This window comes from Cydia fagiglandana, chromosome 24 (genome assembly GCF_963556715.1).
Source record: "Cydia fagiglandana chromosome 24, ilCydFagi1.1, whole genome shotgun sequence".
NCBI lineage: Eukaryota > Metazoa > Arthropoda > Insecta > Lepidoptera > Tortricidae > Cydia > Cydia fagiglandana.
This window is the reverse complement of record NC_085955.1, coordinates 11,315,343-11,331,024: the sequence shown is the minus strand read 5'-3', so window position 1 is coordinate 11,331,024 and position 15,682 is coordinate 11,315,343. Positions and strand designations below refer to the sequence as shown.

The 15,682-nt window shown below is 38.4% G+C and overlaps 2 protein-coding genes and 1 long non-coding RNA gene across 5 annotated transcripts in view; 1 reads left to right on the top strand and 2 right to left on the bottom strand.

The window, feature by feature from the left end:
• The window catches only part of LOC134676416 (aldo-keto reductase family 1 member B1-like), a 31,668-nt gene that overhangs the window by 4,238 nt on the left and 11,748 nt on the right, over window positions 1-15,682 (top strand). The window contains exons 2-3 of one of the 3 annotated variants that reach the window (XM_063534805.1): window positions 9,948-10,043; window positions 11,236-11,282. In XM_063534805.1, coding sequence (XP_063390875.1) covers window positions 9,948-10,043; window positions 11,236-11,282 — 143 coding nt within the window. Of the gene's footprint in view, window positions 1-9,947; window positions 10,091-10,490; window positions 10,538-11,235; window positions 11,283-15,682 lie in introns of all 3 variants that reach the window. The other 2 variants (XM_063534807.1, XM_063534804.1) reach the window with 2 other exon arrangements.
• Window positions 4,427-9,149, bottom strand: LOC134676159 (uncharacterized). Its single transcript, XM_063534437.1, has 2 exons — window positions 9,000-9,149; window positions 4,427-7,999 (listed from the first exon to the last, which is right to left on the bottom strand). The coding sequence occupies exon 2, from the start codon at window positions 7,987-7,989 to the stop codon at window positions 6,826-6,828; it is 1,164 nt and encodes a 387-aa protein (XP_063390507.1). The 5' UTR covers window positions 7,990-7,999; window positions 9,000-9,149; the 3' UTR covers window positions 4,427-6,825.
• Window positions 14,203-14,989, bottom strand: LOC134676457 (uncharacterized). The gene is made up of 2 exons (XR_010099928.1): window positions 14,758-14,989; window positions 14,203-14,620 (listed from the first exon to the last, which is right to left on the bottom strand). It is a non-coding gene; the product is annotated as an uncharacterized LOC134676457 (long non-coding RNA).

The window sequence follows — 15,682 nt, the reverse complement described above, 5'->3', positions numbered from 1 at the left end:
AAACTTTAGACATTCTTATTGGACGCCTGATAATAGTCTTGGAATGTGGACAAAAAAACTGAATAGGATAATAAAAATAATGAAGCAATAATATTTTATACAGGGTGGTCCGAACCTAGATGTCCAAAAATTTTTTTTAGATTCCTCTCGTCGTGGGCGATTGTGATTTTTTAAACTTTTATCTTTTGTTATGAAATTCCGGGGTTCCCATACAGGGTGGCTAAAAATTAACTACATTCCCATTCCCAGGGAGGTTTTGGGATTATACTGAGCAACTTTTACTATGGGACCAACTCCGAAATCGTGAAAAAAAATTTACCCTTCCATAGAAAATGGACGAGCCAAAATTTATGAAACAGCCAAATTTTTTTAAACACATGCGTACATGTTTTATAATTGTTGCGTACCTTACTTACTGACGTATTTTTCAAAAGTATTTTTCAATAAAAAAGACACGTCAAGATCGCTTACCATCTTTATAATGCTAAAAAACGAAGCATAGTAGGGATTTAATAGTGAACTACTGAAGTTTGAGCACCACTCAACACCATATTTTCATACAATTATTTCCTAGTTCGGTAATGCGGGCTCCCTATTCGGTATAATGTGCAAATCACGTTTCTTAGTTCGGTAAACGGTACAAACAAGGAAATTGGAAGAAATGACTTTAAAAATGTTTTTAATACACGTCCAATCATTTCAGTAATTTATAGTAATGAGGACAAATTTATCTATGTTTCTATTTTAGTATTGAACATATTCGTAAGAAAATATCAGAACAAATAAAAAAATTAAACGTAAGTTTAGGGCTTAAGCATTCGGTGAAGCGTACATTTACCTTATACATTCATTGTCAGTGAGAATGGGGGCTTAAGGCGAACAAAAACCTATAAGAACCTCCCTAAGCCCCCATTCGCACGAGAGCTTTTTCAAAGCGCGGTAAAAAAGCGCTTAAATCTGTCGGCACTCTAAATTCGATTCAACGACCAAGGCTTAAAGTCGAAAATCCAACAACGCTTAATAAAAAGCGCCTCCGCTGTAGTGTGAATACATACCTACATGGTTATCTATTTGTGTCATTCCAACGCTTTTTTAACGCGCGTTGAAAAAACTCCCGTGAGAATGGGGGCTTAAAGTTGACGCGCGGTGTCCCGCAATTCTATTACGCTACGTCTTACGTAGGCGAACAACGCGCGAACGCGGCGCGGCGCGGCGCGGCGAAAGCGGCCGCCGCCGCGCCGCGCCGCGCCGCGCCGCCTGACATTCGCGTGCAAATCGCGCCGCACCGCGTTCGCAACGAGATCGCTTACGTAGGACACTTCTATGGGCATCAAAGGATTGATTTCGCCGCGCCGCGCCGCGCCGCGTTCGCGCGTTGTTCGCCTACGTAAGACGTAGCGTTAGTGATAGCGGTACAGCCTGAAATTCGGGAATCAGCTGCAAATGGTGTTAAAGGTATGAAAATCAGCACGATTAATCTTTAGGCCATTTTAATCAATTTGACCCGTAGCACCAATAAAAAAAAACTAACGGAAAGGAGTTATGACGTCATCTTTTTTTTGTATGGAAAAATAAAAATTATTGTTCAGAAACCTATCGTATGTGATATTAAATGAAAGGGCATTTTGAGCCGGTTCTAAAAATATATCACATTATTATATTTCCGTCACTTGCATTCAATTAAAATTAAAATAATTTTCAAAACATACCAAGTTTGGACTCCTCCAGATACGAAACTGTTGAATTATTTTTTGCGAAATATACCTCAAGTAATACCCAATATCCTCATATCTAACCCCAAGAAACCAATTTCGAAAATATTTAGTTGAAGTATTTTTTTTTAATTTTTTATTATTACAAGTTGTGATATATCAATCTATCAATGAAACGGCCTCCTAGCCTAGTCGATAGTGACCCTGCCTATGAAGCAGGAGGTCTCAGGTTCGAATCCTGGTAAGGGCATTTATTTGTGTGTTCACCATCATTATCATACAAATAAATTCCCATATACACATATACAAGCCCTGGTAAGGGCATTTATTTGTGCGATGATGATGACACACAAATAAATGCCCTTGACAGGATTCGAACTTGGGACCTCCTGCTTCATAGGCAAGGTCACTATCGACTAGGCTAGGAGGCCGTTTCATTGATAGATTGATAGATCACAATTTGTAAAAATAAAAAATTTAAAAAAAATACTTAAACTAAATATTTTCGAAATTAATTTCTTGGGGTTGGATATGAGGATATTGGGTATTACTTGAGGTATATTTCGCAAAAAATAATTCAACGGTTTCGTATCTGGAGGCTCCCAAACTTGGTATGTTTTGAATATTATTTTTATTTTAATTGAATGCAAGTGACGGAAATATAATAATGTGATATATTTTTAGAACCGGCTCAAAATACCCTTTCATTTAATACCACACACGATAGGTTTCTGAACATTTTTTTTTATTTTTCCATACAAAAAAAAGATGACGTCATAACTCCTTTCCGTTTGTTTTTTTTTATTGGTGCTACGGGTCAAATTGATTCAAATGGCCTAAAGATTAATCGTGCCGATTTTCATACCTTTAACACCATTTGCAGCTGATTTTGGTCAACCGCTACTACTATATAGCCTTACGACGAGTTTGACAGTGACTATTCGCTAACGTCTGCATAACTTCTTAAAAAGCGCCTCCGCTGTCGTGTGAATATATATAGTAGTGGACCCTATAATGGACGTGGAACCAGTAATGGGACAAAAAAACATAATTCCTCTAAAATAAGTATCTAAAAGTAGTTTATAAACACTGACTGTATATTATCATAAATAAGAGTCCTAGATCTGTTTCAGTTTGAAGTTTTATTAAATTTGGTTGTTTTTTAAGAAATTGGCAGCAACCTAAAAGTTGTCGTGTCACTGAAAAAAAATACCACTACGAATTCTTAACAACTTCGCTAAGAGAGGTGAGTTAATTTATTAAATTTTAATTAATTAATACTTGATGAAAACTAGAATGTGTTTTGTTAATTGCATTTACCATGAGATAAGGTATACAACACACTATGTTGTGACTCCACAGATGTAAAAAAATTGTGGTATTTGGCCCAATCCCATTATAGGAGCTGTAAAACTGCGTACCTCCTATGATGGGACAAATGACAGAATGATGCTTGCTATGCCATAATTTCATGTTTAAACAATACAGAAATAAAATGTAGTTAAGAAATATGTCAATCAGGAGGTATTCTCGGACCTCGGATAAATTAATATCGTTTTTCCAAACTTTTATTTAACTTGCCCTGTTAGTTAGCGTGGGTCCAATCTTGGTAGCTGAATTTGAGCCACTTTTCGATTTCCGATTCAGTTGAAATTTTGTGTAAGTACGTAATTAAGTATGCAAATCGGATGATAATGCAATATTATGATAACATGGACCTGATCTGATGATGGAGACAGGAGGTGGCCATGGGAACTTTATCGCACTAAACCCTAACTAATTGTGTTAGGGTATAATTAGAATTGTCTCGATGGATCTAATACAATAATAATTGGCTGTGGAAAGAAAAATACATTCAGCGATAAAAGCTTATACCAAAAATTGTTTTATTTTGCCGTAATTTATTCCCCATTTCAATATTTTATACTGGATCCACGTCCATTACCGGGGGCCCATTACTGGAACTTTGGTGTCCATGACTGGAGAAAAAAAGCATAGTTTTAATTTGTTAAATATGTGGAAACTAATTGCAGTATCTTTGATACAACACGCCTAAAACATGAAAGACGGATAGGACTTTCATCTTTTAACACGCTAAGCGGTAGACCATTTACATGTATAAGGGAAATATCATAAATACTCCAAATTTCCTCTTAAATGTCCCATGACTGGTGCTGTTACTATACATACACATGTATCCATTTCTGTCATTCAATCGCTTTTTTTAACGCGCGTTGAAAAAGCGCCCGTGGGAATGGGGGCTTAAAGTCGAAAATCCAATAACGCCTGATTAAAAGCGCCACCGCTGTCGTGTGATCAGATACACATGTTTGCACAAAAGTCCCTCTTTCTGTTCGAACCGATATTATGTATTATTATAAATATGTATTATAATATTTATAATTGTACAACATGCAAGTCACCGTTAAAATATAAATCAAACATAAAACTCCAAATTAAATTGTTTAATTTCTAAATCTCGTAAATAACTAATACTAGGTATTAATAATACATTTAGGCAGTCGTTTTAACACATATTAAACATTAAATTATTTTGACTAATAGAACTCAGCAATTATTTATATTATTTGACTAATTGGGATTTAATTTGGGATATTTTTAATTGTAATTATTTTTATTTTTTAATATTTTTGTATGGGTATATTTTTTGCCTGAAATAAAATTTGATTGATTGATTGATTGATTGATTAACAGAACAGAAAATTAGTTAGGTGGGTACAGTAATCGAAGAGTCCAGAGAAAAATTTAAGACCTTATTCTAAATTTCTATAATACCTGAAATCGAAATTTCATTACCTATCCCTAAGTATAGTTCGTTTTTTTTAGCATTAGAAAGAACTCCACAGAAGCAAGCGTGCAGTTTTTGTCAGGCTCTTTAATTGTTAATAATTATTGAATTATCTAATGTAACATGGTCAATACATATATAGTAGTGTACCCTATGATGGGCGTGGAACCAGTAATGGGACAAAAAACCACAAATCCTGTAAAATAAGTGTCTAAAAGTAGTTTATAAACACTGCCTGTATATTATCATAAATAAGAGTCCTAGAGCTGTTTCAGTTTGAATTTTTATTAAATTTGGTTGTTTTTTAAGAAATTGGCGTCAACCCAACAGTTGTCGTGTCACTGAAAAAAAATACCACTACGAATTCTTAACAACTTCGCTAAGAGAGGTGAGTTAATTTATTAAATTTTAGTTAATTAATACTTGCTGAAAACTAGAATGTGTTTTGTTAATTGCATTTACAATGAGATAAGGTATACAACATACTATGTTGTGACTCCACAGATGTAAAAAAATAGTGGTATTTGGCCCAATCCCATTATAGGAGCTGTAAAACTGCATACCTCCTATAATGGGCAATTTACATAATGATGCTTGCCATGCCATCATTTCATGTTTAAACAATACAGAAGTAAAATGTAGTTACGAAATATGTCAACCAGGAGGTATGCTCGGACTTCGGATAAATTAATATCGTTTTTAGTGTGGGTCAAATCTTGGTAGCCGAGTTTGAGCCACTTTCCCGTTTTCCGATTGAGTTGAAATTTTGTATTCGTAATTAAATATGCAAATCGGATGATAATGCAATATTATGATAACATGGACCAGATCTGATAACCTATTTCAATATTTTATACTGATAGAGCAGTGTCCATTACTGGGGGGCCCATTACTGGAGCTTTGGTGTCCATGACTGGAGAAAAATAGCATAGTTTTAATTTGTTAAGTATGTAGAAACTCATTGCAGTATCTTTGATACAACACGCCTGAAACATGAAAGACGGGTAGGACTTTCATCTTTCAATACGCTAAGCGGTAGACCATTCACATGTATTAGGGAAATATCACAAATACTCCAAATTTCCTCTTAAATGTCCCATGACTGGTGCTGTTACTATAATTTATTTCAAATTATTACCGCTATAAGTGTCGGATTTGGAACCACAAGCTTACTTCTGCGCAGTTCTTTCTAATGTTAAAAAAACAAACTATAGGTATCGCTCAAATAGTATAAGAGCGATGGTGAGGCAGATAACAAAACTCCAATTATCGCGATAATTAACTGCATTTATCTTTTTTTTAAATCACAAAGTACGGTCGACCGATATGTTACGATAACTTACGTAGTATGGACATTAATATAAAAGTCAATTATGTATGTTTTGTAATTATTAATTATTATGAAATAGAATGTCTATGTTTTTCCCCTGAAGTCTAAAATTGTTTTAATTATATTTTTATTAAAAGGCACGGCATCATTACTTGTATTGTATGTATGTATGTATGTATGTATGTACAAACATTAACTGTCATCGGGGACCTTATTACAAAAGGTATAAGGTCCACCGATGGGCAGCCTACAGTGAGGGCGATGGTAGGTACAGTCAAATGTAAAAAATGGGATTATATAGTTATTCTGTGATATGGGTGTAGCCAACTTATTCAAAAATATGTCCCCTAGTTCTTAATTCGCCGACATAAGAGCATATGGGTCATATTATTGAGATGATTTGTGCACCTATATTTTTACAGTTGACTATACTAGACAAAAGACGGAATCGATATTACAACTTCCCCTGTCAAAATGACTATTTTCTAAGGCAGACATAGGAATCCGCGGGGCAAATTATGAAATAAGACTTTATGTTTGTGCACTTATGGCACTAACTACAACAAAATATAGGCTGTTTTAAAACGATTAGGTAATTAAAAACTAATTTTTAACTATTTTGTTCTAATTAGCACCATAAATGCACAAACATAAAGTCTTAATTCACAATTTGCCCCGCGGATTCCTATGTCTGGCTATGACTGAAATTTGAAATAAATAATTATTAATTATAATCACATAACGTTACAATAACAGTGTTAAATTATACATTTAAGCTTAGACTTATAAATAAACTTAAAGTATTTAAATAACTTCATAACTGATCAGTTGCTTATAATCTTATAAATATAACTATATATATTGTCATTCTCAAAAAAGAGTACCCATTATGTCATTTACCAAATTAGTGCTATTGAAATCAATCTTATTAAGTGATACCTTTTCCTGAGAATGTCACATAACCACTCTGTAATTCATTTCTGCTGTTTAGATATAGTTACAACACAAGGCGTATCAAGTTGACATCCAACCTTCTTAACTGTTACCACAAATTCATGTCCCGGATACAGGTATCTGCGTAATGTATTGTCCCATACCTGTTTCTCATCAGCCGTGCAGTAGATGGCCATTGCCGGTCTCAAAAAATAATATTCCCTAGACATTGTTTTGAGCCGCGTAGCATCCATGTAGATGTCAGTTTTAATACCCCAATCAATTAGTTGAGCAACAGCTTTTTTCTCTGGAATAATGACATCCGTTATAATCGCTCGCTCGTACCTCGAGTACCAGTCCGAAAACACAGCGACAGCTTTACCACACTTCAAGTTTTCAGCGATAAAATCCTGCTCTAAATAATAGTATTCTTTCAAGTTGTTCAACTCTTTGATATACTGGTTGTGATCGTCAATTTCACAAACATAAAAACTGTTTAAGGAGTCCCCAGATTGCACTCTGACATTTAATGTATCTCCTACTTTAACTTTTTTGTATGTATAGTATAGTTTCGGTTGGTCTATGGTGGGTATTCGGCTTATAACATTGTTCCCGTAACCGAAACATGTGTATTCTGTTAATGCCAACATAGTTGCAATGTCTTCAGGGCATGTATTGATCAGTTGCACTATGTATTTATCACCAGTTTTTCCTTGGACTATCATTTTAGCTCTTTCATCACCTACATAGTAAACCATAGCTTCAATAGCTTCTTCATCAAAAGAATCATTGTTTTTTGGTTGGCAATCTCCTAGTTGACAATGTAAGACGAGAGATGGCACTGGGGATTCATCTAAAGGCTTCTTCAAATCTTCTATAGCCACAGATTCTGTAAAGCCGTAATCTAGAGCGAACAAGTCATATAAAGTTGCCTCATTCTCATTTCTTATGTTTCTGATTTGTCCTCTAACATGATGCTTATTTGTTTTTGATTTAAACACAACATTGCTGCCAAGATGAAGCCTCATAGCATCAGCAGGTCCTTGATGTTGTTTTAAAATAGGCAAATAATCTCTGTAAGCTGTTGGACGGACGTAGAAATCGCCAGGATCGGTTATATGTGTTACATTCACCCAATGCTGTGAGCCAATGGAATACTGTGTAGTACTAAGTTTCTGCATTAAGTCTGCCAGAGACGCAGACATTATTGGTCACCTAAAACCAAGGAGACATGAATTATAACTAAGACACAAAAATAGCGATGTTTTTGGACTAATTTATTGAGGTAACAAGTGTGGTTATTAATAGTGTTAAAAGACCTTGGATGTTATCTTAATGGAAAAACCTTGTTAATAAAAACTAGTTAGTGTAAGAACGATAAAAAACCAAAGTGTAAGCTAATTGAGTGTGTTTCATTATTATTGGTTTGTTACAGAAAAGATGAAATTATAAGTCTATAAGCCTATAGTTCGTTTTTTTCAGCATTAGAAAGAAGGTAATCGATCTTGACATGTGTTTTAATTGAAAAACGCGTTTATAATTATTACATATTTGCCGTGACTTATTTTTAAAACGTGTTTTTCAATTAAAAGACATCAAGATTGTTTACCTTATTTCTAGTGCTAAAAAAACAAACTATAGACCTATAATTAACTATTATATTTTTAATTCTTTACAGGAATAGTCCTGCAAATACACACAAAAATCTCTTAACTTGGCACATTGTTGTTAAGTATTTTGCATAATGCTCCACATTATTGGCGATGATAGACATTGACTGTCGGGGACCATAGTGTAGAACAGCGGTCGGCAACAGGCGGCCCGCCAACCTCTCACATCCTTCCTGGCTATTTCATGACGAACGACAATGCCTGATAAAGTCATAAATATTAACAAAGTGCGGCGCACGTCAACTTCGTTAACTACTATGTGGCCCTTAACTGCTAAAAGGTTGCCGACCGCTGGTGTAGAGCGCACATTCGGCAGTCCCCGCAATGATCGTGAGTTGTCGGCTATTTGGGCACGCATCAACGGGAACTAAGCGAATCGCCGGGTGGTTGCGTTGTGCAGGCGATCATGTGGATGCTTGCACGATGATCTTTCCCATAATACTATATCATAGTGTAGAGGAGGCATAAGATTGCTGTCGATAGCTATCAGGCCTCATCATTGAAATAATTGCATTGATAAATAGATCGATATGATTTAGACTTACAGTGCAATCCACGCTCTTTTAGACTCCTAATCAGTTCACAGCGTGGTTTAACTTGTCTTAGATTTTACCGATATTAATGTATTTATTACTTAAGAAGTTAAATAACAAATAAATTGTGATGAAATAAAAAAGCATCTAATATCAACAATAGAAATAGGCAGCATAAGTGACAGTGACTGTCACGACACTAGTTTGACAGATGCCGAAGTTTTTTTTTTCAATCACAATGGCCATGGCTGTGTAACTTAATGCCTGCCTGGTACACACATATAGACGGTCAAGCAAATCTTGTCAGTAGAAAAAGGCGCGAAATTCAAATTTTGTATAAGGCGATAACCCTTCGCGCCTACATTTTTCAAATTTGCCGCCTTTTTCTACTGACAAGATCTGCTTGACCCAGTATATATAGATGGTCAAGCAAATCTTGTCAGTAGAAAAAGGCGCGAAATTCAAATTTTCTATGGGACGATATCCCGTCGCGCCTACATTTTTCAAATTTGCCGCCTTTTTCTACTGACAAGATCTGCTTGACCAAGTATAGTTGATCAAAGCAGATCTTGTCAGTAGCAAATGGCGGCAAATTTGAAATATGTAGGCGCGAAGGGATATCGTCTCATAGAAAATTCGAATTTCGCGCCTTTTTCTACTGACAATATGCTTGTCCAAATGTCCATCTATAGTTCTTTGATCTATAGTAGATAAAGCCATTTCCATAACTAGAAAAAGGCGGCTAATTTGAAAAATGTAGGCGTGAAGGTTCAACCTTCCATACAAATAGTGAATATTGCGCCTATATTTTGAGTATACGTTAGAGTAGACGTTAAGCCCCCTCCAGACTATGCGCGTGAATCGCGGCGCGAAGCCGCGATTCGCGCACGAGTGTGGAGGAGGCTTTATAGCGTCGCGATATGTACTGACCAACTTATTTCCAATACAATTTGTCCACAGTCCCAGCCCGGACAGGTGACGCAAGCCGTAAAGGACGCGATAGACGCTGGCTACAGACACATCGACTGCGCGCACATCTACGGCAATGAGAAGGAGGTGGGGGCCGCGCTCGCCGCTAAGATACAGGAGGGAGTCGTCACACGGTAAGGGGATCTTCATATTGGATGCCGTTCTTGTGCGAGCGGGACATCACTATATACGTACATAACGCTGTCTCGCTCACACACTGCGGCAATGAGAAGGAGGTGGGGGCCGCGCTCGCCGCCAAGATACAGGAGGGAGTCGTCACACGGTAAGGGGGTCTTCATATTGGATGCCGTTCTTGTGCGAGCGGGACATCACTATATACGTACATAACGCTGTCTCGCTCACACACTGCGGCAATGAGAAGGAGGTGGGGGCCGCGCTCGCCGCTAAGATACAGGAGGGAGTCGTCACACGGTAAGGGGATCTTCATATTGGATGCCGTTCTTGTGCGAGCGGGACATCACTATATACGTACATAACGCTGTCTCGCTCACACACTGCGGCAATGAGAAGGAGGTGGGGGCCGCGCTCGCCGCCAAGATACAGGAGGGAGTCGTCACACGGTAAGGGGGTCTTCATATTGGATGCCGTTCCTGTGCGAGCGCGACATCACTATATACGTACATAACGCTGTCTCGCTCACACACTGCGGCAATGAGAAGGAGGTGGGGGCCGCGCTCGCCGCCAAGATACAGGAGGGAGTCGTCACACGGTAAGGGGGTCTTCATATTGGATGCCGCTCCTGTGCGAGCGCGACATCACTATATACGTACATAACGCTGTCTCGCTCACACACTGCGGCAATGAGAAGGAGGTGGGGGCCGCGCTCGCCGCCAAGATACAGGAGGGAGTCGTCACACGGTAAGGGGGTCTTCATATTGGATGCCGTTCCTGTGCGAGCGCGACATCACTATATACGTACATAACGCTGTCTCGCTCACACACTGCGGCAATGAGAAGGAGGTGGGGGCCGCGCTCGCCGCCAAGATACAGGAGGGAGTCGTCACACGGTAAGGGGGTCTTCATATTGGATGCCGTTCCTGTGCGAGCGCGACATCACTATATACGTACATAACGCTGTCTCGCTCACACACTGCGGCAATGAGAAGGAGGTGGGGGCCGCGCTCGCCGCCAAGATACAGGAGGGAGTCGTCACACGGTAAGGGGGTCTTCATATTGGATGCCGTTCCTGTGCGAGCGCGACATCACTATATACGTACATAACGCTGTCTCGCTCACACACTGCGGCAATGAGAAGGAGGTGGGGGCCGCGCTCGCCGCCAAGATACAGGAGGGAGTCGTCACACGGTAAGGGGGTCTTCATATTCATCGTCATGTCAGCCCTTTATCGCCCACTGCTGAGCATAGTCCTCTCTTCTAGTATGCCACTTGGCCCACTTGTCCCGGTCCTGAGCTAATCTCATCCAGAAGTGACCCGCAATTTTCCGGATGTCATCCACCCAACGAGCCAACGGACGCCAGGCGCTTCTTTCATTTGAAAGCGGCCACCATTATTTTAGTCCACCTGCCATCACTCTGCCTAGCACTTCATATTATAGATGGTCAAGCAAATCTTGTCAGTAGAAAAAGGCGCGAAATACAAATTTTCTATGAGACGATATCCCTTCGCGCCTTGTTTTTTCAAATTTGCCGCCTTTTTCTACTGACAAGATCTGCTTGACGAACTATAGATGTCGTTCCTGGGGGCCTAGCCAAAACGCATTTCGAAAAAAGATATCGCTAACGAATCGATAAAAAATGTATGGGAATGACAGGTACCGTAGATGAGTTTGTCGAAAAATATTAACGAATACAAAAATGTTAGCCAAGTTGCAATGTTGTAACGAAACGCAAAACTTTCGTTACTGGAATTCGATATCTGTCATACATTGCCTAGCCGAGTGACACTTTTGACATGCGAAATCGAATCGTTATCGCCTCCTAGGTGTCGATACGTAGCGAGAGCTATCCCCTTGCAGACAACTTATCGAAGCACAAGAAAATGCCGTATAATAGTGTTTGTAAATTAGAATTTGTAGTAAAAAGCATACTTTAACATTATTGTGGGCGGCGAACAACGCGGAAGTCTCGCTTAGACGCAGGCGCCGTCTGAAAAATCGCCTATTGGAACTGCTTAGGAAAGGACTGCCCTTAGCTGGTGGCTGGTGGCTTTATGCTACGGGGTCAGATCAAAGGATAGTGGGCCGTACGCAGCATTTCACCCAAAGGATCCAATGTGACCGAGGCGCTGAATATCTACCTATCTATATTGACAGTGTCATGGAAAAATGGATTATGCACCCACAAATGCAACACGAAACAACGTCCCTGCAAAGGTAAGAGTGAGCCAATAACTTATCCCCACATACCTAATAAGTATATAAAATATGTAATTGATGCTAAAATAACTTCTTATGTGTTCCTGTTACGTCTTCAATATAAACCGATGAATGGTGTAGATTAAATTTGGTACCCATATGCACACAGGCAAGCACTTGTTTCTCAATAGGAAAGTGAATTGATTGTGTAAAGGCAAAGGTATATAGGTAAAGGCTTTACAAATATAGATAAAGACTCGGGAACAAATGTTCTTCACACAAATAAATGCCCTTCCCGGGAAGCAAAACCATAACCTTCATAGGCAAGGTCACTAACGACTAGCAATATTGTAGTGTCATCCCATTTTCTTAAATTGATTTGAAAGAGACGAGACTACAGTGTTGCTACTTTTTGATTTCTACAATTTCTTGTCGAACTGTACAGTAAGCTCAAGAAGACTTGTGTTGTGGGTACTTAGGGTACTTAGATAACTATATATAGATGGTCAAACCAATTTGTCACTCAGTAAGAACCAGGAAAACTATACTCATACTTTTGGGTGCTAGTACTAGTATATGCATCGAATAAATGATTATGATTATGATTATGATTATGACAAAGCTAGTATGATTCTCTCTGTCTTTGTTTGAAATGAGACAGTCCTTTGACAAACTATACTTAAATACATAGACAACACCCATGACTCAGGTACAAAATATCTGTGCTCATTACACAAACAAATTTCCTTACCGGGGATTCAAACTCAGGATTAATATCAGATTAACCGGCAGGGTCACTAGTCACTACCCACTAGGCCAGACCGGCTGTTGTTATGCATATAAATTATCAACCATATTAATGAAACTTTTCATATTATGAAACATATTGTATATGACTTCTTTTGGCAGGCGCAGGTACAGTCAGCTGCAGAGAAATGGTACCACTCCTGCATACAAACTTCTATGTAGCGGTGGTACCTTTTCTCTGCAGCTGACTGTACCTACACACTATATAAAAATATATGTACTTACACAAAACATTTAGTTTTTTTTTGTCATATGACTGGTAGAGAATAGATAAATATTATAACCAAATGTTACAGAGTTTTTTGAAAAACTAAGCATTCATTTTGTTTCAGGTGACTTGGATATTCATTGCAGCCTTGACATATTTATGGTGCTCCAAAGCCAGGGTCAAGGGAAGAAACTATGACACATGTACAACCACAAAAATATATTGAGTGTTGTTTTACTATTTTAAAACACTACATAATATATGTGCAAACAAGAAAAGAATGCTTGGCTACTGATTTTATGCTGCCGGCAAAAAATACCTGCTGTATCTTTCATTAATAGATTTCCAATAAAATAAATTAACTTTTAACCCAATCATTGTTTCATTCATTTATTTATGGTGGTTACCACCTTAACCTTTGGTATGCTTAGGAGCAGATCTGCTCCCATGTACTTACCTATATTCAACTTTAAAAAATGCATTAATTTTGACGACCGGTCTGACCTAGTGGGTAGTGACCCTGCCTGCTAAGCCGATGGTCCTAGGTTCGAATCCCAGTAAGGGCATTTATTTGTGTGGTGAACACTAATATTTGTTCCTGAGTCATGGGTGTTTTCTATGTATATAAGTATGTATTTATCTATATAAGTATGTGTCGTTGCCTAGCACCCATAGTACAAGCTTTGCTTAGTTTGGGGCTAGGTTGATCTGTGTAAGATGTCCCCAATATTTATTTATTTATTTTATTTTATTTAATTATGATTGATATATGAATTACAAATTGTTGACAGGAGCATACAAAAGGTTAAATATGAATAGCCAGTAGCTTAGCGGGTGAGATTCCCTTCCCAAATTTCCATTCAAAGCAAAGATGGTAGGTAATTAAAAAATAATATTAAGTAATAATATGATTTATTGGTTTTGGTTTCACAGGCAGCTTTTATCTTATCTAATGCATAACATCTATGTATTCAATGTTCGCTTGACTTTTGTTAATTTCGAAAATGTTTGAAGTCTATGAAGTAAATGAGTTCACTGAGGTTACACTGATTCGGGCAAACCTGTTCACAATTTCACTTCACGGTTTGAATCATTACTAACACTTAAAGTATTGTCTCTTCTGGTCAAGTAAGCCAGCAGTGCACGTCCTTAGCACTGGTAACTGCCATGAAGGCGTCATTGCAGCGGCAGCTTTGACTGTTCGTGCCAACTTGGCGAGGACTTCTCAGCGTGGAAGAAGAGCCCGCGGAGCCCGCTCTTGCCCGCTCTGGCTGCGCCGCCGCCTTGATTGGGGCTGCGGTGACGACGGCTGTCTGAAATTGTTAAACTTAGGTCAAAATTATATGCAATTAACAACGCACTCTTCAACTATTACACTATATAGAGTTATTTTATCACGAAATTGTAATTAACTAAGTTAAACAAATGCCAAAATATTTCATTTGCTTACCGATAAAACAATTATTTTCTCCAAAATTAGATTCGCTGTTCACTTGACACTCTTGACAGCTGACGTTTCTTGACAGTTTTGAACGAGAACCACAGACTAAAATTAATTTTTATCGACTTGGCCCGTCGAATATGCGATAACTAAAAAGATTGCCTCTTGGCTAGGTTATTATAAACATTATCGACCAGTCGCTCGCGAACGTAGAGATCGAATCGATACGGAGCGAATGTAATTTGGCTACGGGCCCTGTGCGAGTGGATCACGACATCACTATATACGCACATTACGCTGTCTTGGTCACACACTGCGGCCCGGCGTGCGCATCCGCATAGATGGATATCCGGGTCCGTCCAGACAATCAAATTGGCAATTTGATCAGAAATTAAATTGGCAATAGGTTGTTATAATAGCGGCAACAGAAATACATCATCTGTGAAAATTTCAACTGCCTAGCTATCAAGGTTCATGAGATACAGCCTGGTGACAGACAGACGGACAGACAGACAGACACAAAGAAGGACAGACCGGCGGACAGCGAAGTCTTAGTAATAGCAAAGACATATGTAACTTCGTATAAGATGAATAAAGTCTAAGGAAAAACCGTGCCTCGGAAATCAAGAAAAAGTCATTCTCGGGTAGATGACTAGATGCCGCACACAGCTTAAGCCTATTCTCGGCTAGATGGCGTGACGACACCGTTTCATAAATTAATAATATTACACATAGATATCACTTATCAGTGAATGAACGACCCATGTTCATGTATAAAAATAATAACTTCATTTATCAATATATACATACCTTTATACATTTTTTTGATAATTTTATACGTTTTCATTTTGAGTTATAGTCGCGTGTCGATAGATGGCAGTAAATTTACTGTGACTACAAAATTTACTATGACAGGACCTCTAACTATCTAATC

Excerpts from the sequence above, each read along its gene's own strand:
- LOC134676159 (XM_063534437.1), bottom strand. The coding sequence starts at position 7,989 with ATGTCTGCGTCTCTGGCAGACTTAATGCAGAAACTTAGTACTACACAG.